Source organism: Ambystoma mexicanum, chromosome 3p (genome assembly GCF_040938575.1).
Source record: "Ambystoma mexicanum isolate Mex_15411 chromosome 3p, UKY_AmexF1_1, whole genome shotgun sequence".
NCBI lineage: Eukaryota > Metazoa > Chordata > Amphibia > Caudata > Ambystomatidae > Ambystoma > Ambystoma mexicanum.
Window position 1 is genome coordinate 768,892,734 of NC_090925.1, and position 24,591 is coordinate 768,917,324.

At 47.2% G+C, this 24,591-nt stretch overlaps 1 protein-coding gene across 4 annotated transcripts in view; it reads left to right on the forward strand.

Annotated features, from left to right (window-relative positions):
* The window catches only part of LOC138580846 (zinc finger protein 615-like), a 338,520-nt gene that overhangs the window by 68,669 nt on the left and 245,260 nt on the right, over positions 1-24,591 (forward strand). For 3 of the 4 annotated variants that reach the window (XM_069651715.1, XM_069651716.1, XM_069651718.1), the window contains exons 4-5: positions 14,858-14,971; positions 16,589-16,711. In XM_069651715.1, coding sequence (XP_069507816.1) covers positions 14,858-14,971; positions 16,589-16,711 — 237 coding nt within the window. The remainder of the gene's footprint in view (positions 1-14,857; positions 14,972-16,588; positions 16,712-24,591) is intronic. The other variant, XM_069651717.1, reaches the window with a different exon arrangement.

Consider the following 24,591-nt stretch of genomic DNA (forward strand, 5'->3'; position numbering starts at 1 on the left):
TGAGGAAATGGTTTTTCATTATTTTACTTCCACATGATTTTGCTTTGGACAGCATTTGTTTTTGGATTACTTTGTTTTTTTTATTTTTACATTTGTTCTCGGACATGGACCATTTATTTTGTTATCCCCATTGTTGTATGTTTGATTTTTTTACTTATTTTTCATCTTTAATACATGTTTTTTTAACTTTCACTTGTGGTATTTTCTCATTGGTTTCATACATGTCATGATATGGGTTTTGACATTCACTTGCACCCATTGTGTATGTGTGTGTGACGGACATGTGTTCATTTACAGACTTGCCATTGGGGTTGTATCATGTTATTGCATTCACTATGTGGGTGGATGCAATCCTTGCCTGGGTGTTTGTGCTGGGTATGCTGGCCATTACTGCCATGATTGAGTATCGTCAGGACCTGGGGGCAGGGGGACATGTGTGGGTGCCTGGTGGTGGGTGCCCCTGCACTGCTGCGGTGTGGGGGGTGGTGGGAGACATGAGTGGGGGCCTGGTGGAGGGTGACCCTGGTGGCTGGGGGGTGGGGGTGGTGGGAGACATGGGTGGGGGCCTGGTGGAGGGTGACCCTGGTGGCTGGGGGGTGGGGGTGATGGGTGACATGAGTGGGGGCCTGGTGGAGGGTGACCCTGGTGGCTGTGGGGTGGGGGTGGTGGGTGACATGAGTGGGGGCCTGGTGGAGGGTGCCCCTGCACTGCTGGGGTGTGGGGGGTGGTGGGAGACATGAGTGGGGGCCTGGTGGAGGGTGCCCCTGCACTGCTGGGGTGTGGGGGTGGTGGGAGACATGAGTGGGGGCCTGGTGGAGGGTGACCCTGGTGGCTGAAGGGTGGGGGTGGTGGGTGACATGAGTGGGGGCCTGGTGGAGGGTGACCCTGGTGGCTGGGGGGTGGGGGTGGTGGGTGACATGAGTGGGGGCCTGGTGGAGGGTGACCCTGGTGGCTGGGGGGTGGGGGTGGTGGGTGACATGAGTGGGGGCCTGGTGGAGGCTGCCCCTGCACTGCTGGGGTGTGGGGGTGGTGGGAGACATGAGTGGGGGCCTGGTGGAGGCTGCCCCTGCACTGCTGGGGTGTGGGGGTGGTGGGTGACATGAGTGGGGGCCTGGTGGAGGCTGCCCCTGCACTGCTGGGGTGTGGGGGTGGTGGGAGACATGAGTGGGGGCCTGGTGGAGGCTGCCCCTGCACTGCTGGGGTGTGGGGTGGTGGGAGACATGAGTGGGGGCCTGGTGGAGGGTGCCCCTGCACTGCTGGGGTGTGTGGGTGGTGGGAGACATGAGTGGGGGCCTGGTGGAGGGTGACCCTGGTGGCTGGGGGGTGGGGGTGGTGGGTGACATGAGTGGGGGCCTGGTGGAGGGTGACCCTGGTGGCTGGGGGGTGGGGGTGGTGGGAGACATGGGTGGGGGCCTGGTGGAGGGTGACCCTGGTGGCTGGGGGGTGGGGGTGGTGGGTGACATGAGTGGGGCCTGGTGGAGGGTGACCCTGGTGGCTGGGGGGTGGGGGTGGTGGGTGACATGAGTGGGGGCCTGGTGGAGGGTGCCCCTGCACTGCTGGGGTGTGGGGGGTGGTGGGAGACATGAGTGGGGGCCTGGTGGAGGGTGCCCCTGCACTGCTGGGGTGTGGGGGTGGTGGGAGACATGAGTGGGGGCCTGGTGGAGGGTGACCCTGGTGGCTGGGGGGTGGGGGTGGTGGGTGGCATGAGTGGGGGCCTGGTGGAGAGTGACCCTGGTGGCTGGGGGGTGGGGGTGGTGGGTGACATGAGTGGGGGCCTGGTGGAGGGTGACCCTGGTGGCTGGGGGGTGGGGGTGGTGGGAGACATGGGTGGGGGCCTGGTGGAGGGTGACCCTGGTGGCTGGGGGGTGGGGGTGGTGGGTGACATGAGTGGGGGCCTGGTGGAGGGTGACCCTGGTGGCTGGGGGGTGGGGGTGGTGGGTGACATGAGTGGGGGCCTGGTGAAGGCTGCCCCTGCACTGCTGGGGTGTGGGGGGTGGTGGGAGACATGAGTGGGGGCCTGGTGGAGGGTGCCCCTGCACTGCTGGTGTGTGGGGGGTGGTGGGAGACATGAGTGGGGGCCTGGTGGAGGGTGCCCCTGCACTGCTGGTGTGTGGGGGTGGTGGGAGACATGGGTGGGGGCCTGGTGGAGGGTGACCCTGGTGGCTGGGGGGTGGGGGTGGTGGGAGACATGGGTGGGGGCCTGGTGGAGGGTGACCCTGGTGGCTGGGGGGTGGGGGTGGTGGGAGACATGGGTGGGGGCCTGGTGGAGGGTGACCCTGGTGGCTGGGGGGTGGGGGTGGTGGGAGACATGAGTTGGACATTGGTGGGGGCCTGCTGGCGGGTGCCCCACAGTGCTGGGGGGTGGGGGTGGTGGGGGACATGAGTTGGACATGGGTGGGGGCCTGCTGGCAGGTGCCCCACAGTGCTGGGGGGTGGGGGTGCAAGGGGACATGAGTTGGTGTTCATTAGTTCAAGGAGACATGTGCCTTTGCTGGGGGGCATGCCCATGTTGGGTGGGCTGCCTGCGGGACATGACCAGGGATGCAGGGTAGTCCCCTGTGGTGTGGGCTGCCTGCAGGGGCCGTGGAGGGTGTACAGGGTACACCTGGGAGGACCCACACTGTCAAATCACATGTGGGACTCCCCGGCACCCCTGAAATACACGTACCGTGCAGAAATCGCGTGTAAAACTTCCCGCGCACCCCTGAAATACACGCGCACAGGCTATTCGCGTGTGGAACTTCCCGCGCACCCCTGAAATACACGCGCCCAGGCTATTCGCGTGTAAAACTTCCCGCGCACCCCTGAAATACACGCGCACAGGCTATTCGCGTGTGGAACTTCCTGCGCACCCCTGAAATACTCGTAGCCCGCTCCCCCAGGCCCAATCGCGTGTGAAACTTCACGCGAACCCCTGAAATACACGTAGCACGCTCACCCAGGCCCGATCGCGTGAGAAACTTCACGCGAACCCCTGAAATACACGTAGCCCGCTCCCCCAGGCCCGATCGCGTGAATGACTTCACGCGCACCCCTGAAATACACGTAGCCCGCTCCCCCAGGCCCGATCGCGTGAAGTACCCTGCTGAAATCGCGTGTGAGACTTCCCGCGCACCCCGGTATACACGCACACGTATTTTTTGTCAGCGGGTGTCCGTGTTTGTGGGTTCCCCTTTGCACGTCATTTTTCCTGGAGGGCCACAGTATGGGACATTCATCATGGCAGTATATAGGTGCTATTTGTTGGCGCACCTTTTGGCGCACATTTCTTACAGCCGCAGAGACGCTACCGCCTGCTTTCTTGTGGCGGTCGTGTTTGTGCCTGTGCGCTGGTTTGAGCGTGCGCTTTTTTCCCCTATTCTATTCCATGAATACGTGTTGTAGGCGAGCGTGTGGGCGTTCCGCGCACTTGTGCCCTGTACTTCCCCCGTGACGCCCACGTTTTGGCAAGTTGTTCCCCATTCCGAGTGTTACGCCCGTGTTCCGCCTACTTTTGTTGCGTGCGCCGCGCTATGTGCGAATTTCGCTGTGGCCTGTGCGATTTTCGCTGTGACCTGGCGCACGCTGTTAGATGGCCTGTGCGCCAACGTGCGCCGCGCACTTTTTTATCGCACATCCGCTGGTTTTCTCGCGCACGGCCTTCCATGAATCGACGTGCGCTGCTTTTCGTGCGATTTTCGCACTTGCACTGCGATTTTCGCTATTCCACTGCGAATCGCACGTTTTTGCCCACTTGCGCTGCGCTAATTATTCCATGAATCGGCCTGTATGTCTATGATAGTGAGATTGCTAAATGATCATTTAATGATGGCTGATGGCATTGTTGTTGGGGATCTGGTCATTTTGGTACAGTCTGTTCTGACTAAGTCCTCGGCCTGTGCCTGAGGTTAGGTAATGGGGTGGTCATGGGGATTGGGAGCCACCACCCGCTTTTTTAACACTGGCCCAGAGGTGACATTTAAGGGATTCCCAGACCACCCCACCAATCCAACGGGATACAGCAAAGGAGTCGCACTGCGACTTAGGCAGTTATGCACCTGGCCCTTTGAAAAATGCCCTGGGGTTAAATAGTATCTGAGCCCCAGCAATCCTCTTGAATGTGTTCACGTCATTGAGTGACCCGCAAGGAGCAGACTGTGGAAACACGCTGGTAGCCATTAGCCACAGGACAGATGAATCAGCAGCATTCTGGGAGACGTTTCTGTTGCATTAGGCAGGATAGAAGGAGCCAGCACACGGGCGATTCATCTGCCAGCGTTGCGTTTACATGTAGGAAAACAAAGATGGCAGACAGGCCTGTAAAAGGCTCAGTCCATTTTGCTGCATACTGCAATAGCAGATATTACAACAAGATGTTCAGGTTTTTTATACCCACCACTCGAATCCTGTTACTGCAATAATCATGAGATCCATGTGTAGCCATTCCATCACGTAGCAGCCCAAGGTGATGGTCTAGAACCCTTTAACAGATATGGGCAGTTTCATGGTGATGTGGGTGGAAGGAGTTAGTGGGGAAAATTGGGAACAGAGCTCTGGTATTGTGAATCTGAAAGATAGTAGTGGTAGTGTTTTCCGTGTGTGCAAACACAGGCCGTTCATCCCTTCAGTGAGTTGGCACACTTGCTAACACTGTCACTTTAGGAGAACAGAATTATCAAACACCAATCAAACATGCAGCCTACACAACTATGTCCTCCGATACTTTAAGTAGTGCCCTGTTCAGACATCAGAGACACTTTGATTCACTCAACTCGCAAAGTCGCGAGCCCGCTTAGAGTAAAAAATAAGTGCATATTTTACCGAAGTCCTCACACAGCAACCCTGCGGTATCCAGGTCCAGTTGATCTTTAAAGTTCACCCCCTGACTCGGCCTAAGGAAATTAAAGACATGGAGGAGAGGAAAATGGGTTCAGCAAGATTTTGGAATAACCAGCTACCTAAGAGCTGGTCTGGCGGCTCACTGTATGACCAGTCTGAATCCTTGATAAAGCAGGTAGCAGACCCTAAGAGGGCAGATGAAAGCCCTTTAGCACCCGAGTCTGCAACTCCCCAGAGGAACAATCCCTCTCTGCAGCTTGCTTTGACGCCATCTGACTGACTTTGGAGGAGAGACAAGTAACTGGATCCTGCTTTATAGAGAGAAGGAGTCTTTTATGTCAAGGAACGAAAAATGTAAAGGGAGATGGATAAACCCGGCATCAGTTGTTGGTGCCCCCACCTTTCCGAAAGGAAGTTATTGATTTTGCCTACTCCCATCTGTTGGCGGGACACCAAGGGACAGCTAAGAGCAAGGAATATGTCCTCAGAAGGTCTTTTGTCCAGGGATCAATCAGCAAATCCAGGAGTACTGACTGGCATGTCCGGTATTTCAAAATACCTCCAGCTATGATTTCTAAAGGGGTGGCATCCACTCCACTGAGAATTAATTTGGTCAAATAACCTGTTCTTTGGGATGGATCCCACTAAGGAGGATCTACAACCATGTTTTGTCTCGTGAGGATAGCTCAGCGGCAACGTGCTCGCCTGGGAAGTAAAGGACATAGGACATAGAGCACCACAGGTTCGATTCCTGGGTTCGCGCTTTGAAACCTCCTGGTATTAAGTGCGTTATAAATTACCAATCATATCATAAAGGCAGAAATGCCTGTCTCGGGTTGCTGTTGGTACTCTTGCTTATAGGAGGATTGCCTAGCATTTCGGTGCTAGACTGTCCTTGTGGGAGGCATCAGGCTGATATGCAAATATACATTTCTCTTCTGGGAAAGATACAGTGAGCTAAAATGTGGTTGTAGACCTTCTGAGTGGGAAGCATCCCAGAGAACAGGTTGCTTTCGTTCTCAAAAGAGGGGCTCCTGCAGTTTTGCAGACATGGGGTTTCACATAATCTAGATGTGGAACTCTTGCTCTCTGTGGCCTAGAGAGACACAGCTTCACATCACTAATGATGCCCAAAAAGGCAGAAACATGAATTGGTAGCCTTGCTCAGAGGATAATTGCTTAGCATGTCGGTGCTGCAGTGTTCTTGTTGGCAGGACTAGATTGATATGTAAATTAATATTTCTACTGTGTGAAAGTTACACTGTGCAGAAACTGAGGTCAGAAAGCCAGGTGAAAGGCAGGGATGATGGTTTCTGAGGGCTAAGGATGAGGATTTCGGATTTGTCATGGTTTAGCGCTAGTTTGTTGGTGTTATTATAGCTCTGAATTGCTTTGAGGTAGTTAAGAATAGCATTAAGGAGCATAGAACGAGGTTTAGAATTGTTAGGATGAGGGGAGTGAAGTGAGCAGCTAATTATTTATGGCTCATGAGCATACATTTGGAAGTTAAGGTCAAAACCTCTGATAAAGATCTCAATCGATCACAGTTCAGTGCAACTCATTCTCGTAAAGCCTTACAAAGTAGTTTAAAGTGTTCTATTGTGCAAATTACTTTTTCTGCTGATTTGAATTTTGTGTAGGGTTCGTTCTGTACCCGGTTGCTGTTTTTTAACTATGCTGTTGCTGAATGTAAATAAATTACCTTAATGTGCGGCTGAACATATTCTGGCTCACTTTCACGTCAGCTCTCCACATTTCGTGGTGTCAGGCAGGGCCGAGTTTTGGCGCCCTACCTGTTTAACCCTTATCTATTGGATATAGGTGATCATTTAAAACCAGCCGCCTTCATTACTCCAACAAGTGTACACATATTAAGGCCTTTTGGGTTGTCCTATGCAGGTGATTTTCTCATCTTTGATTGTAGCCTGGTAGGACTCCAAAGGCCGACTGATGCATTCTCTGTTTATATGGATAATCACGCATTTCAGATTAACCCTATAAAGCCTAAAATACTGCAATGCTCTAAGGGTCGAAAGAAAACTAACCTTTCGATGGCATGTTGGTTTAGAACAAGTGATAAAGGTGGATTCATTGATATATTTGGGGCGTTTCTTAAAGGCAAACCCTGGTCAGACTAAGCTAAAAGAGTGGCTTAAGGATCGTGCTTTGACATTAGTTAACCAATTGGTGAGGATCGATTCCCATAATGGCCGATACACCTTGAAATATTATAAAGGGAAAATTGTTCCCAAAATTCTGTATTTTATGGATTTATACCCTATATCATTATTGGGAGGGCGAAAGGTCTTGCAGGTACCTAATGCTGTTCTTATACATGCAATTCGATATGAGTTGGGCATCATATCTTTGCGAGCATGAGCACAGTGGAAGATTCTGTCACTGACGAGAAAGATTTTATGTCCAGTGTTGGGCTCCCTGTTTGAGGATTAGAAAATGTATCCTCCATTCAAGGAGTAGTAGATGGCTAAACAAGATTTTTGATTTATATAGTATACTCTTATTGGAGGTAAGCAGTTCTGTCGCTGAGTTAGGAGAGAATCCTAGTAGGGTTACGAAACTCTTATTTTAATATGACTGGATTCGCACTATTGAGAAAATGCATGATTATCCCTCTTTGTGACATCTACAGAGGAATTATAAGAAACTAGGTAAGCTAGCTCCCTTCTTAGCAATTTATCCAGCTAAGTCAGTAAGGCTTGCCTTTCTACATTTTCGTCAGAATTTGTACTTGCTTATCAGATTGTTATTAGATTTGGCCATTTGGAAGCTGATCAGATGGTATGTTGCTTCTGTAAGGATGAGGCCGAGTGTAAAACCCTTAAACATTTAATGATAGCTTGTCCAGGTGTTGAGATGGAATCATCTAAAAAATGCTTTTATTATCCTTTGAACTGGGGAGGGTGAGCAAGTTTGGTTTACATGTCTGTCGGCTCATACTACCTCCACGGTCATTGCATTTACCACCTTTTTAAAATCTAATTGGAAGAGTACTTTAATTTGACGTTGCATTCGTAACGTGGAATCGGAGTGGGCTTAATATGAGTGTAACCATGTACAATCATTTTTTTTACATCTGGAGTGTTTGCTTTTTTTTCTTTTTATAAATTGATGAATAAGTGTGAAGTTTTTAACACATTTTATGTAATTTTGTACTTGATTTTTAAGCTTGAAACTGATTCTATTCTTTTGTGAATCCATCTATTTTGTTTCTTTTTTTTCATGTGTAATGAGTGTTTGAGTAACATTTTTTTATTTGTTGTTATCTAGTTTATTCTGTTTGTTAACGGTTAATTTGTTTAACCATAAAACAATAAAACTAAATACATTAAAACAAAATTATGTGTTTTTGCTAGTACATAACTTTATAATAAAGAGTATTTATTTTTCAGTATGCACCTTGTGGGTTATTTTATTGTGTACTTATGTGGGACTAACTGTACCTTTACACCAGCCCTCACCAGTTTCAAACAAACCTCCCTAACATTCTCCTTCACACGTTCTGCGCTTTCACCAGTGCACTTATTATTTTCATTTTATTAATTGTATACAGTACATAACATACCTTTACAATACTACAACAAAAATGTGATCATTTACATTAAAAGAATCAAGAAAACAAATCCACATCAAATAAAAGCGACCTAAACAAGGGTCCTAAAAAGGAGAGGAGGTAGCGTAATACAGACTAGTAAAAATACGTATCTGCTCAATAAAAGGTCAACTCAAAGACCCGCCCTACCTAAGTTAATAGCATTTAAGAAATTTAACAGTGAAAAAATGCCATTATTTGTGTGACCAATGTGAGAAACCAGAAGGTGTCTCACTGACTAGTCCCCGAAGATCTGTCATCCAGGTTGCCAGGACATGGGCATCGCTTTTGGATCCAGTTCCTGGGGGTGGACCAGTGCTGGAGAATCACCTGGGTGAGGGGTCTTCGGGGAGCGGTAGTGGGACACCCGATGGCGATACGCAGTATCGCCCCCACCCCCATAACACCTTTACTCCATCCTACTAGGTAGGATACCTGGGAACTGTAACCTCCACCCCCTTCCCTACATGAACACTTTCACACGGACAGCCCGCTCTGGGAGAAACAGACTCATACCCTAGCATTGTATCTGACATGTCCCACTACTATGGTCAGGCAATGACTGTTAACAACTCACACCTGACTTCCATTAAGCTTCCCCACACGGATAAAAGGCGGAGCTCAAAAGCACACTCTGAGCGAGGCAAAGCACTCAAAGGAACATCGTTTTCCAGATAGCACCTGAACGAGGGGAGAAAGACGGCAAACCGAGAAGGGAGAGCAAGGATGGAGATACCCTTGACCTTTCCGGTGAGAAACTGTTACTTTCTTTTTTTTTTGTTTTTTTTTTTTTGTTTATTAACCCAATTTGGGTTTTTTACAAAATCGAAGTGCCATGGCGAACTGTATTTCATCTTATCGAGGCTACTCAGGACACCACTCAAAGGTCCGCAGGTCCGGTTTAACGTTCAGGTTCGGGCGTCAGCTTTGACGAAATGGAAGAAGCGGGGCCAAGAGCACTTGCTTTCGCAAGGGCTACTTCGAGAACTTTGGTTGCCGCTCTAGACCATCTTGTAGAATCGCCCGCAATCAGTCGAAACCATATTGTTTCTTCATCAAGTGTCGTAGGGCGGGTGACGAGTGGTGCCAGGTGAGCCCGCCTTTCTGCCGCGAGTCCTGCGCAGGAGGTGAGGAGATGTCGGACTGACTCTATTTGGTCAGCTAGGTCACAAACCCGGCAGTTTGATGTTTCTGTAAGTGCTCTGGTGGCCAGGATTTCTCTAGTGTGAAGTAGGTTTAAGCGGGCCCGCATAAGTAATTTTCTCAGATTTTTCTCAGGGAATTTTTCACAGTATCTCAGCGGGACCTTTGGCCGGTTGTGAGTAGGTGGCAGATCTTTTAGAGATTTATACTGGAGTATTTTTTCGTTGGTATGTATCCAGTCTTGTTGTGAAGGTTTTAGCTTGACTCGTCCAGGGTTTGAGATGAGGAGGTCTTCGCTGCAGAGGACTTCATCTAGTTTTTCCTCAATTTTTTTTGCCCAATTCATTAGAGGTAAGCAGGTTCCTTTGTTCAATTCAGCTTCTACTATTCGAAAGATCGGAAGGGTGTCAGAAGTCTGTATTTTTCTGTAGAGTAGAATTGCACTTTGGAGTACTACCGAGGCTAGTGATTGGAGGCCAAGGTCGCGACGAATGGCTGGCATGGGGGCTGAAGCTGGAAGACCCAAAACCGATTTCCAAAGATAGCCTTCAAGTCTCGACCAGAATTCCTCAGGTAGGTTTAGATTGGCTGCCATGCCGTATGTTATTGCAGGGACTACCTTGGTTTTGTAGAATTGTAGTACAGGTGTCCATGAGAACTTGCCGAATTTTCTGTCTACTGCTCGAGATTGGGCTGTTAGGTTTCTCATTTTTGCCCATAGTGAGGCTTGAAGTGAGTTTTCATTCAGAGAGTTGTCTAATTGCACGCCCAGATATTTAAATTCATCGACCACTTCGATTTTTGTTTCCTCAAGGAACCAGCTGGGACTTATCTTGGCGTTTTTTGAGAAGGACAAGATTTTCGTTTTGTTTTTGTTAATTTGGAGGTTGTTTTCTTCCATGTATTTGGACAGATTTGTTAGTTGTCTTTGGAGGCCAATCGCAGTCTGGTCCATCAAGATCAGGTCATCTGCGTACCAGAGTCTTGAGACTTTCGATGTGCCCACTTGAGGGGGAAAAGATCTTAGTGTTTTTTCCGAGTCTTGGAAGTCCCCGATGAAGGCAATAAACAGGGCTGGGGCCAGGGGGCAGCCCTGTTTTACACCGCGTTCTGTGAAGATCTGATCCGAAAGTACTCCTTGCTGGTTTAGGCGGACTCTGAGCGAAGTGGTTGCGTGAAGTGCCATTATCGGTGCAAGAATCGGAGCTGGACATTTCCAGGTAGATAGCTTTTTCCACAATTTTCCCTGATCTACTAAGTCAAAGGCCTGGGAAAGGTCCACCATTGCCATGTGGACCTTCGGTGCTCCTCACTTTGCTTTTGCTTTGATTATGTTCAAGATTAGCAGATTGATCGCCGTCCCAGCTCCCTTCTGGAAGCCTGTTTGGAAGATGTCGGCTGCCGGGGAGGAGCTTGCCATGTCCTTAAAGCGGCGTAGTAGCAGCGACGCATAAATCTTCCCTATGATATCAAGTAAGTCTATGGGTCTGTAGTTGGCCGGGGTACTTCTGTCGCCTTTTTTGTAGATGGGCACCAGTACTGCCTCTGTCCAGGTTTTGGGAATTTGTTTGATTTTTTGGGCTTGTTTGAATATTTCACCAATAGCTTGTGCCCACGCCAGTGGATGTTTCTTCAGGTCGGTATTCGTCAGGCCGTCTGGCCCCGGGGCCCTCGAAGATTTGAGATTCATGATCACTTACCTAATGTCGTCGGTAGATGATAAGGGGATCCATGGAGAATCGGGGAGAGCTGCTTGCGACAGAGATGAGGTCGAGGGACTGCGGTATAGCTCCGTGAAATGCTGGATCCACTTTTGCTCAGGGACACAGCTAGAGAGTGAATTTGCCCTTTGTCCATTTATTGATTTTAATAGCGACCAAAAGTCACGAGTGTTTCTTGTAGCCCAAGTGTGTAGCATTGCTTCGGCATCGTTCTGGTACATTTGCAGTCGCTGCTGTTTTAGCCACGATTTGTAGAGCCTACATTCTGATAGATATGCGGTCCAGGTTTCTGGGGAGTCTGTTTTTAGAGCCATTTTTTTTAGTTTGTTTACTCTCTGCCTTTTTGTCGCCACTTCTTTATTGAATGAGTGCGTGTGCGTGGGCTGACCGGGATTTTTCCCCGCAAAGTTCACTTTGTGGGGGGCCAGAAGGGAGACGTACTCCGGTCTTTTGTCGCATTTCTCATCCCTTGCTTGAGCAAATTTCATGCAAATATTGGACGCAAAGGATCTTACATTGTCGGATGTTAGGCGAAGTCTGCTTTGTCGCAGGTTTGACTCAATGGCTGCTGGGTAAAGAGATCTTGTTACAGCTGTCCCGTTCCACGACATTTTGAGACGATTGTGATCACTTTCCTTTGTTTTTATAACTGTGAAGTCGCTGAAATAAGGTATCAGCCCTTCTGTGATAAAAATATAATCCAGAGTGGCGGCCGAACTCAATCTTTCCCACGTTGGAATTCGGGACCCTTGGTCTCGAAGAGATGACACGTTATGGAACTTTCTTATTTTCATTAGGAGGCACCATGCCCGTCCCCTTTCATCCATCGTTGATTTGGGACTTTGTTCGTCTTTCATTTTTCCTTCGCATTTGGCGTTCAGGTCGCCACAGATTATGATATTTGGAACTTTTCGCTCCACCGTCAGGTCATCAATTTGGTTGGCAACCATGGTACAGAACTCAGTAGTGCTAGTTTTAGCCGGGTTCCAGTACAAATTTATTATGCCTAGTTCTGAGTTTATCCAAACGTCTCTGGTTTGATCTTGGTGGAACCATGAAGTCAGCGTAGTTAGCATTCCGTAGGCCTCTGCTATTTTTCCCTTGGGTGTGATCCCGGAGCCTAGACGGATTGCTGTTAGTACGCCTCCAGAGGGGCGGCCTAGGATAGACTTGGATGCTGCAGAGGCTTCTATTACATAGCCGTCCATGGAGGGTTTATGAACCAACCATGTTTCTTGTAAGCATATCAGCTCGAAAGTGCTCAGGTTTACATCACTTGGCGTAGTTAGGTGCCGGTACCCTCTCGTATTCCAGGATGCCATGTGTAGGGTGCTCTTTGTTCGAAGATTTGAGGGACCGGTATTCAGCTTCTTTGTGGAATTCGGTCCCTATGTTTGTTGCTATTTCTTTTGGTTTCGAGAGAAGGTGTCCGTGATCCATCTCCATGGTTTGGGTGCAGATGGCGCAATCAGTTCTTTTCTGGATCTAATCTCTCTTGTATTTTCAGTCCTAGACTCTCTTTGATCTCTTTTCTCCTGATTTTCTTGGGTTTTTAATGTAACATGGTTTTTGCCTGGACTAGTAATGGGTGGAGTAGTTTGGTTATATCGCCATCGCCGTTCGGTGCCACTGTTACTTTCCAGAAACCTTCAGATGAAAAGGTGTAAGGCCAGGAAACCAGACTGAAGAACCCTTCATTGTGTGTTGGAGATACTCAGGGCCCTCCTGCATGACCGGCCAAGTCGGCGAGGAGCAGTAGTCGCCGGGGTACCGCCCTTGGCTCCAAGATCAAAGCAGCGCCAGAGAGATCAACACAGGTGGTGAGCTGGTGAGACCGATGCAAGACCGGTCTGTGTTGAAGTCAAGGTTGCAAGTGGCAACATTGTTTGAAGAGTGCAAGAGCGAAGAATATTAACGTGGCGATGAAAGACGCAATGTTTGAACTTTAATATGAATCAGAGAGTGTACTAGACAAAGTAACAGAGTGGTATGGCACCACAGGTGTGCTCAATCGAAGGTCTCTGTGTGATGTACCCAGCCAAGAAGTGACAGAAAGAAAAGAAATAAAGTGAAACTTATGGATGAAGTAAATCGAAGTGGCCCTGCAATGCTTTAAGAAAAATTTATCGCACAGTCGAAGGTCTTCGAATTTTGATAACAAAAAGAAAGCAAAGAAAGTGAGATTAAAAGGTCCGAGCCCAATCGAGGGAGACCAATTGTGAACATGTGTTTAAGGGGGTCTGAGCCTGGCTGACGGAGACCCTTGGTGAATGATAAATCCGAGTACTTGTGAATGTGAAAATCCTGATGAGAAAGGAACTTTGGTACTTGTTTGTTATGCCAGGCACTCTGCAATAAGAGACTTTTATTGGGAAAGAGACTTTGGCACAGAAGGCCTAGATACCTATGTTTTGAACTACATCATCGTGACTGAGAAGCCAGAGTGTGTGCGAAGGTCGAGTGTGCCACCTTGTCCCGTGCTGAAAACGTGGGGAAGGGAAGCCAACTTCTCAACTATCCCGACATATTGTTTCATGAACACTTTTCCTTTTACATACATCATTTTCCCACATCATTTGTATTTAGAAGAAAGAATTGGCAATAGGTTTATTGGTATAGGCCCTTTTATTTTGACAGAGACTCCACTAGGACTGCGTTATTATTATTTGATGGTCATAGCTTGCTCACATCCTTAGATTTAGGGTTTAGATAGGCGTTCAATGAACCCACTGAAGTTCAATAAACACTCTTGAACGGTGATCACTTGTGTCTGTCTTCACTGTTTGATAGCATGCTTTCCTTACACCAGACAGTAAATAAGACCATAAATTCTCATAGTCTAAAAAATATGGATTATAAATAAGATGTCTAAAATACAACAATCTTTTATAATGTAGCATCGGACAGACTACCACAAGGTATTTTAGAGAGTCAACACTATTGAATTCATTACAAAATCTACATTTCATAAATATCATTTGGTAACATCCCCCTTCGTACTAAAACTTCCCTTGTTAAAAGAATATTAAAAGGAAACCTTAAAAACAGATCTGGCCCTTTCTTATTTGGAATAAATGTAAATAGGTGGGGAGGGTGCCGGCCTTTTTGTCTTCATGACCAAGATGTTTCATAGAGTGATAGTAGTGCACTTATGTTTCCCAGGCCACGGTAGAGATTGTTTGTTGGTAGGACTGGTCCTACACACAAGGCTGGCAACGGAGTGAGGAACCTGGTTTCTCCTTCGCACAATGCCTCCAGGGCCTGCATCCTGGAGCATTTTCTGGTCCGCGGCACACAGTCTAACCGTAGCCTCCAGTTCTTAACTCTGTCACAGTGTGTAAATGCTTCGAATTCTCCCATGCCTCCTCTGGGTCTTTTTCTGCAACAGGGAAGAATTTTGAGCCTATGCATCTCGATAGACTGCTGATATAATTTCTCACAAATAAGTAATGTTTCCTTTGTCTCGACCATGTGACAGATGGTGAAGATTCAAAATAGAATTTTAGACCAAAGAGAGAAGAAAAAGTCAATTGACAGCATACACTATGGATTTTTCTGTACACAGCAGCAGCCGCCAGCAGCAATCCTGACGTGGGAATTGGAGTAAATGGAAAGCAACCCCATCTTCTTAAGCATGCTCAGGGCACAGAAGGAAGAAACAGAGTCAATCAAAGCACTGGTAAGCTAGATAACCATGCTAGTCTAATTTGAACCTCATTACCCGCTCACATTCTTCCGAACTTTGGTACCCAAAACACAGATGAGGTAATCTAAAGCACCTTTGATGTAACCATGGTGCAAACCTCAAAATTCAACAGCCATCGGGCCTCATTACAAGGACGGTGGTAACCCGCTGGTGCCACCGGTGGGTTGCCACTGACCCTGAAGCACTGGTTCCGGTGCCTAACTTCCCGGCGTGAGAAGTCAGGTGTCAGATTTGGTAAGTCCCCATTCCCGTGGAGTCCAATAGGACTCCACGGGAATGGGGACTCGGAAGCACTGGCACCATTGCTAACAGACCTGCCTCTGCAGGCAGACTTGTAGTGTGGCGGCCCGGAAAGAGGCGTGCCAGTAAGCTTACTGCCACCCTCATTTCTGGGCCGCCCCAATCGTAATGAGGCCCATTTAATCATTTGTCATAATAAGTGGGTTTGAAATATGAAGGCAAGTCCCTGTTTACGCTCACGCCAGAATGAATACAGCCCTCTAGGGAAATAGGCCAAGAGATGGTTTGCAAGGATAACAAGGTTTAATCATACAGAATACAAAATATCAGCAAAGGACTCTGCTGCTCGAGAATGTTCTGGTCTCACTTAGTACAAGTAGTGGTCTAAAAGGGGAGAATGCGTCATTTGGATACAGTAAAAAGTGGCATCACTGATTGGTGAGACCATACGTGGTCCTGCTCCATAGGGGATGCCAGGCTGCAATTGGTTTGCGTCTCTGCTGTCTGTCAGTCCCCACGTGGGTCAGCTGGGCTCATCTCTCAGCGGAGTGAAGGTCAGCTCTCTCATAAGTTACATTATCAAAAACTGCTATGATACACTAAGCCTACTAGGCTGTGATGAATGGGCACTGCGAGGAGCCTGGTATTGTCTCACGTCCTTGCAGGGCGCATTTCTCTCAGCGATACTGAGTAATTGCAACAATGAAGGGACAAGGGGAAGCTTCCGTGAGAACTGACTGTGCGGACTCATCCTGTCAGAATGATCTGGGCTCAGTTGAGTTGTTCCATGGAGCTAAAGTTATGCTGCGCGGCCATGCAAGACTGGCATCTACCATAACTACAAAATGGTGTTTCTTTCTATGCGCACACACTGGGTTTATATATCTATCCTTTGCGCTATATTATTTCTGTGCCGAGTTTCATAGCACGGCCCCCCCACCCCTCCCCCTGTACACTACATGACTTCACACGGGATTCGCCTCACCTTAAAGCGCCCAGGGGGGGTGGGATAGACTAATTTCATCCCAACAAATGGCAAACTGTCAGTAAGCCCTAACAGAAGCTGAATGTAAACATTTCTGCAGTACACAGGGTGAATGAATGGTATTTAATGATTTATGGTTCTAAAAGGCTCTGCTGGCTTTTCTTTCAAAGAAAGATGAATGTAGTTAAATGACTAAGCCTGAAAGGGACTCTTGTCTCCATATTGCTATGACACAGTGCTCTATCTCCGTCTCTGTGAGATCTAAAGAAATGTAAACACTTGGTCAACGTGTTAAGAAAATGAGCACCGTTTTTGTATAATATATTGCTTTTGTGTAAAACTCACATTTGTTTCCTCTTCTGAAGCACAAAACATAGGATGTCAGATTCCCACAAAAGACTCCTGTTTGAAGACAGAAGAGCCAAGTGTTGGTTTCATGGAGGATCCTGTGCCAGAGGTGGGAGAAAGCAGCACTAACCCAGACTTGGGTAAGTTAATAACTAGGTGATATGTTGATTATATTGGACAGTGTGGGCTAAGAGAACACCTACATAAAAGGAGCCTTGACTATATGGTATGGTGTATGTTCTCTCAATTATGTCCACAGGCTTGGGGCATACCACCAAGAACGTCAATATTTGACTGCATTAACCGTGGATTGCTCCACAGAAAAGAATATTCCAGCATTAGTTGGCTTAGGACAAAGACTACCGATTGACCAGATGGGAGACTTCTATGTTGCAACTCGCTGATCAGTAGGTGCTGCTTTCACACAAAAGCAGGATCATTAAAAATAGGGTGCGCCTACATGTGCTTCTTTGAGAGCATTTGAAGGCTGGAGGTGATGAAAGCAGACGTTCTTATCAGCCTGTGGTTGAAAGAGTTGCCCTCCCCTTGTCTTTAGCAAGGACGGATAGGGCTGGATTCAGCACACTGGTCTGAATGCCTCTTGTGCTACTGGTATTTGTTTATCACGCCTCTGCAATCGGCATGGGGCTCTAGTGCTGCCGGCTGCCTGGAGTATGCATGTTCACATGCCTCGACATTTCTGTGCAGAACAGGGTCTGGTTAGCAGCGGTCTGCAATGGTTTATCTGCTGCGAGCAGTGTTGTGACCGCCTGCATCTTGGACATGGTTGCCGAAGAATTGTGCCAGTAATCGGTAATGGCCCAAAATGTCGCCCTCAGAATTCCGACTCCCGGAATTCCAACTTTTTTTGACCCCCTTACATCACATATATATGTGGGGTGGGGGATATGGGATATAATTGCAGTATGGGTGGTTTTGGGGGGTCTCCCTTTGCATATGTATGTGGTGTAAAGGAGGTTTAAAAAATAAAATCGTCATGTTCGGCCGTTGGAATTCTGGGGGTCGTAGTGATCACATAGATCCCCAGTAATCTACTGGTTGGGCTAGTAGACCACTCTGAGGCACCAATGACTTTTGGCCGCCTCAGCGCAGGTTTGTAACAGCCTTGTGTGTGCATTTGGGGATGAATTTCTACCTCTGGGGAATGGGGACGCTAGTGGCATTTTACTTTAGATCTGTGGAGGCACATGAGCCTCCGACTGTGCAGCGATAGCATCCATCATTATGGTGGGGATGTAGGAACCCCAGCCATGCTAAGAGTTGGTGGTGAGAATTGAACACTGATTGGTCAGAAAGCGCCCAGACACCCATAGGGCTGTGTGAAGATGAAATGCGCCACAGCCTGAGGCACAGATCTGCCTACCTATATAGCCCTTGCTAGTTCATGAAGGTGAGTTTAACGGCGTGAGAACCGGAATAATGACCACGTGACTGCTGAGTCCGCAGTTTTGGCACCATTATGTACCATGGAAAGCTGCCAGAGAGCAGGGGATCTGTGTCACCTGGGTGGGCCGAGCTGTATTACATCGAGCTTGGATGGTCCTGTAAAGTCAACTCCGGATGTACAGCTAGGAATTCCATTGTTAATGTAAGACACTAAACGTATCATATTGACTTTTCTGCACCAACTTCATTGTGCAATACTGTATACAACCCCAACAGTTTTTGTGCTCTGGGCCCATTTTAGGATGGGTATATATCTCGACCCATTTCTGCACATCTGTAGGGATATAAACCCTGTGTCTGCCTTTACTGCCTGCTTCCCTGTTGGATTATCTGGTGATGGACTGCGGGTTTCTGCAGGACAGAGGTGAACACCTGAGATTTTGTCTGATTTGTTTTAATTTCTTGGATGGTATAAGTATTAAAATGTTTGGAATGTCTTGAATGGTGTTTTCAATTGTGGAGCTCATGAAAGCCAATCAATATTTCTTGGTCTGCAGATATATATGGGCGATCATTCCTAAAACCCACCTTCCCTGCTCAGTAACACAACCAGTGGTTTGCAGAGCAGTATAGGGGTCGGAAATATTGCAGTGCTTTTGTGATGACAAATCCATGTAAGCATTAAGAAATAAGATGTGTCTTATCCCGTCGCATGGGAACATTGATAGACTGCTAAGGTGCCATGGCGGGTAAGTGTCGCCATCTTGTTTCAGTTTCCTTCAGCAAAAACTGAAAGGAGATTAAAAGTGGTAGACTAGACATCCCGACCAGAGTGGCAGTGGCGAGCCCACGATCCTCGTTGACCCTCTGCATTTGACCATTAGTCTGAGGGTGATAGCTAGAGGAAAGAGCTTTTCTTTCCCTGCTGCCCTATTGGCAGCAAACTCAAATGACGGAATGTCTGTTTTTGCCTCTTTATGGGGGGACTTTTGACATTTGCGCGCGCTCTTGGCCCTTCGGGTCCTGAAGTAGAAGCAGATAGCTGGAGGGATAGTGGGCTAGCAGGAGGAGAGCGAGGCTGTGTTTTCTAAAATGTTCATGCAAGACAGGTCAGAGAACCCGTGCTCTGCTACAGGCAACCGTTTACATGTTCAGAAACGTGTGACGATGTGCATTGTTTCAGGTAAGATATTATTGGAAGCCATTTTAAGTTCAGAAAAAAGCTATAAAAAAAAGCAAAATACTAGAGTCATGAAGTCAAAGATAGAAATAGATTGCACTGTGCTTAAAACATGTCTTCCAGTTGTGGAGTCTCAGGCTATTCTTGAAGATGCTGAAGGTATTATTTGACTTGAACGTTTACCAGATTCTCCTACTTTGCTATATGTGGCCAGATTTGATATTGGTACTTTATCTTCTGTGTTTTTCTCAAACCTGAAAAACGGATCTATGTGATTATTGCGACCCTCACAATTGCGACGGCTGAAAATGCCGACTTTTTTTTTTAAACCCCTTTACACCACATATATATGCGGGGGGAGACCCCCGCATCCCCCTCCATATTAATATTATATTCTATACCCCCCCCACATATATATGTGTTGTAATGGGGGTCAAAAAAGTCGGCATTTTCAGCCGTCGTAATTGTGAGGGCGACATGTTGGTACGATTCCTGAAAAACAGAAGGCATTCGTCTAATTCTCCTTGCCCTTCTAGTATTCATTTCCATCGTTTTGCCAAAGAAGTAATTTACTCCTAAAATGTTAAGACCCAAAGTAAACAGACTTTTTTAGGATGGAATTTTGTGACTTGCTCTTCCAAAAATGTAGCTGAAGCATTGTGATGTGTAGATGTCAGGGCAATGGGCCTCATTACAAGTATGGCGGTGCGGGAAAAAAGTGGAGATAATTCTGTTATCTCCATTTTTTCCTCACTGCCAAACTACAAGTTTGGTGGAATTACCTCAGGCGGAATTACCGAGCAGTAATTCTGCCGATTTTTTTAGGTAAAGTGGAAGATCCCCCTCCAGCTGGAGGTAGATCCTCTACTGTACCTCCAAATATCGGCGAAATTACCTCTCAGTAATTCTGCCAAGGGTGTTTCTGCTAAAAATCATGTGGATTTACACCGCCTCCCACAACTTGTACAAACTCCTATTTCACCTCCTTTAGATTCTACCGCTCCTTCTCTTGACTTCTACCAACTTCTCCCCCTGGATGTTTCTTTTCTCCACCTCTTTCAACAACTCTTTTGCCAAATCCTTATCGCCTTCTCTTTTCTTTTGACTTCTCCTGGTCCGTTAAAGTCTCCTTTTGCTCTACCTCCAATAGCCCCTCTCTGCACCACTCAGAATATCTCTCTTCCCAACTCTCTGGTTCGTTCTCCTACCAGCGCTCAGCTTCTTTCTCCGCCCAGCACTCTTTATCTTCCTCCTCCCAGTACTCTGTCTTCCTCCTCTCAACCCTCTGGATGATCAGTGCAAGAAAGAACTGAAAAAGCTTGAACCCAACAAAGTGAGCTGAGATGCGAGGCAGGAGCCGTGTATCAATGCTTAGTAACAGTGGCGACATCATAGCACGGCTGAATGTCAGATTTCCTCTTGCCAATGGGCTATGTGAAGTTTGGAGACTGAACATTAGCAGAGCACACAATGCTGCTCCCCTGTGACTGTGTGATTATTCATTGATGGTGGCACCTATCATTGGTACCCCGGGCTGCAGGCAACATCAAGCATAGTGGCACAGAGAAAGGCAGGGACTGAGGCGCCAATGAAGTTAGAGGCACCAGGAAGATAGGTGTTGCCAGGAGGGGTGGACGGTAGTCTGCACCCCTCAGGGAAGCGCTGTGGCTCCATGCGTCCATGGGAAAGGGCATTGGAAGATCTGAATCAAGCAAGCGGATCTTCTGCAGCGGCATATACCTGCAAGCTTATTACAGCCTGTCGCCCTTTCCTCTCTGCAACCAATTGTGTCACCCTGGATAGAACTCTTGTATTATCCAAGATTGATTACTGCAATGCACTGTACCTAGGCACCAATTGCTGCAACCTAAACAAGTTACAAATTGTCCAAAAAAATGTGATTAGAGCTGCCCTCAACATTCCCAGGCGCCAACACATATCCGACACCAGACGCAATATTCGCTGGCTCTCAGTCCCACACCGTATCTCCCTGAAAACCCTGGCTCTTACCCAAAAATGCCTTCATAACCAAGCTCCCTGCTACCTGGCCAACCAATTTGCCCTCCACAACTCCATTAGACCCCGTAGAATGGCTCATTTAAACTGCCTTGAGGTTCCACGTTTCAATCTCCAAAGATCAGGTGGAATTAGCTTCCCTATCTTGGCAGCTAAACTCTGGAACACGCTTCCTAATGAGCTTAGAGCAGAACCCTCATTCCCAAGATTCAAACACCTTACGAAAACCTGGCTGGCCGCCCAGGACATTTAGCTCTGGGTTTCCTGCTTAATTTGTACATGTATATATTATCTGCTTGTCCTCTCATTGCTATTATTATACCTGTAAATTCTGTATTATACTTGTAAACTTTGTAATTATGATTCTGTCTGTTTTTCTTATGTTGTAACTAAGTGATGCGCCCGGTTGCCCCTGGGCCTGGTGCGCTATACAAATAAAATAAATACAAATAAATACAAATACAAATTGGTCCCAAGTATGATTGCATGTAAAATAACCTTTCCATTCTGCAAGACAATACAAATGCCTGTATGGCAGTCATTTCATATTCCAGTTCTCCATCGATCAGGATCATGGTGGGTTGTTGAGAAACATGCTGGTAAGGATCAGGCAACCATTCTTTCAACAGGGAGGTATGGAACACGGGGCACACAGCAGGTAGTCAGAAGCTTGTGTCGGTAAACCACCAAGAACAGATGCTTGTTAAGGCAGAAAGGACCCAGATAGCATGGCGGACAACTCGACCCTGGTCCCTGATCTAATCGAATGGCTTTGGACTTTGTTTTCTATCTCCTTGTTGCTTCTGGGTGTTTTTTTGTAGTTTGCAGAGTTGCATCAATCAGCTGATGGATCTCCAATATTTAATGAATCCATGCATCAGCACTGGCTATGAGGCTGATTTGCATAGGTGCCATGGATAGAAGTTTCTGGTGTTACCCAAAAGTGCACATGAAAGGAGCAAGGCCCATAATTGTGTCAGGCAGTTTGTGATAGGCCGCTTCAGCTGTGTCCAGTTATTCTGACCAATGATTGTTAAACATTTGTATAACAGTGAAGACCTTTGTCAGTTCCGTCTGGCCATTGCTCTAAGATACCCTGAACTCAGTGCCCTGTAAATGCAGAGGTCCTGACAGGCTGCCCAGGACCGGGAAATATACTTTGCCCTTCTGTTAGATATGACCTATCCTGGGATTCTGTGTAATCTGCAGACTTCATGTGTGAAATTGTGAGCCATTTACTTGACCAGAGACAAAGAAGGAAGCAAGATAAAAATTAGCTAGTTTACTAAAGCAATCCGTCACTAGCGAGCTGCTTGTGTTTCCCTGGGAAGACAGCAGATATACTATGAAGTTCAGGGCTACGGTGGGCAAAGGATAAGGCAGTTCTTCCAAAGTGTGCAAAGGCCAAGGTTTTTTTTCCTCGGTACCTTGGCAGGTGGATACAAATTCCGTCACTTGGGAGGCCAGCATGGCCACCAGAATTGACAAGTGATTTACTTGATGGCGGTCTTGAGGCCCAGTGTCAATCTAGGAAGGAGTTGTGAAAACCAGTAAGTAGCCTTACCTAAGACTTCTGATAGTATAACAATCCTTCTCACATAGGTAAACTAAGACATTCCAATAATGAGGGCACTGATGACCCTGGGAGGCTTCCGGGGTTCTTGGGCCATATAGGGTTAGAGGATGTCCAGAATTGTTTTGAAGGTATAAATGCTTCTCCAGATTGAGATTTTGAGGCTTAAATCATTACAAAACGAGATATGGCATCGACCTTGTTTTTTGAACTGGGTACATAAGAGATGGTAAAATCATATTGGGGGAAAAAAGAACACGCAAGTCTTGTCGGCTGCTCTTACACACCAAGGAACAGAGATACTGCAAGTTTTGACGGTCTGTCTGTGCATCCAGTGGGTAAGTGCCTCACGGTACATGGTGTCTCCAATCCCTGAATGCCTCCTTGAAAGCAAGAAGTACTTTTTCTAACAAAACACCGTTTTTTTCACTAGAAATTAACCTACATGTGTGGCAAGTAATGGTATGTCCTTGTTTAATCAAATGTGTTCACTGTAACAGCACTGCTCCCATGGCCTACTTAGAAGCATCAATCTCAAAGGTAGGACTTCCCCTTGCAGAGTATGTTGTAGGGGTCCTGGTGCTGGCTCTTTACACTCCACACGGCAGGACTCTAGATTTGGTGGTGTAGGAGCAGTGTTGGCAGTTCAAAATAGACATCCATATAGTGCAGGTCACCAGGAGAATTTATAGGATGGCAGAAGCTGGGAAGCGAAAAGGGGAAGAAGGCAAGCAGAAACAAAACACAGGAAAGACCAGCAAGGAACAGCAGAAAGACTTGGAGGAGGAGGCTGGGTAAGCCAGGCAGCAGTGGAGCTCCACAGGTCGGGAGTTGGAGAACAGAGGAAGATGGGCGGGAGTATGACACATGGAATATGCCCAGGAAAATGGAGGCTGCATTGCAGCGTCAAAACAAACAAAAATCAGGACATTTTTCTTGCTATCGTTCAAGTAAAGACTATTGTCAGGGACCCAAAACTGCATTTTGCCTCACCACTCATTGGCTGGTGAAGTGAAGGAACATTTTACTCTTCTGCTCCCCTAATACTCTAGCCCTAATGCCTTCACTTTTCCCTGGTCCATGGATCTGCGACCACTGCCCTGCTGGTTTAACCATAGACATTCCTCTGTGTGGGAAGGTGAGTGGTGGTGGAGGGGACCAGGGGAGAAGTAGGATGGGGTTGGGGAGTTAGTTTCATTAAAAACACGATACCTTTTGTTCCTGCAATACATGACAAAGTAGACATTGCATTGCGGGAATGCTAGTGTTGTTTTACTTTATCTGAATCAGCGGGACTAACACACATGACGACAGCGATTTGTACAAGGAACACAGAAGAATGGACATGTGATGCCCCTGTTACACTGAGCATTCTGGGGACCTGATTTCTGCAGCACCTGCCTTCTCCTTCACTCTCACATGCACCATAATTGTCTCTATCTCTATTTCTGTCTCTTTATCACTGATTCTCTGTCCCCCTGCTCTCTTTTGTGCCCTTTCTCACCTGTCTTCCCCCTCCCTGTATCAACCACCTTCCCCATCTCTCGCGGCCGCCTCCCTTTTTCTCGATTACTGCCTATGATATTTCTGCTGCAACTAGAACTGTATATCACTTGTGATATTTTTCTTTTATTAATGATATGCATGTTAACTTAAACACTGCAAACAGGAATGCCTTTCTGTAATACAAATCACGTCCTTTCTGACTATTATTTTCCCTTTATTCTGCTGCGGTTTATGTACGATTAATGGTGGATCTTTTCAAGGGGTTTTTAGTCCACAGTGCCACACTGATATTTCATTATAATCTACTTCACTCTTGTAGAAGACGCAAATCTACGTGA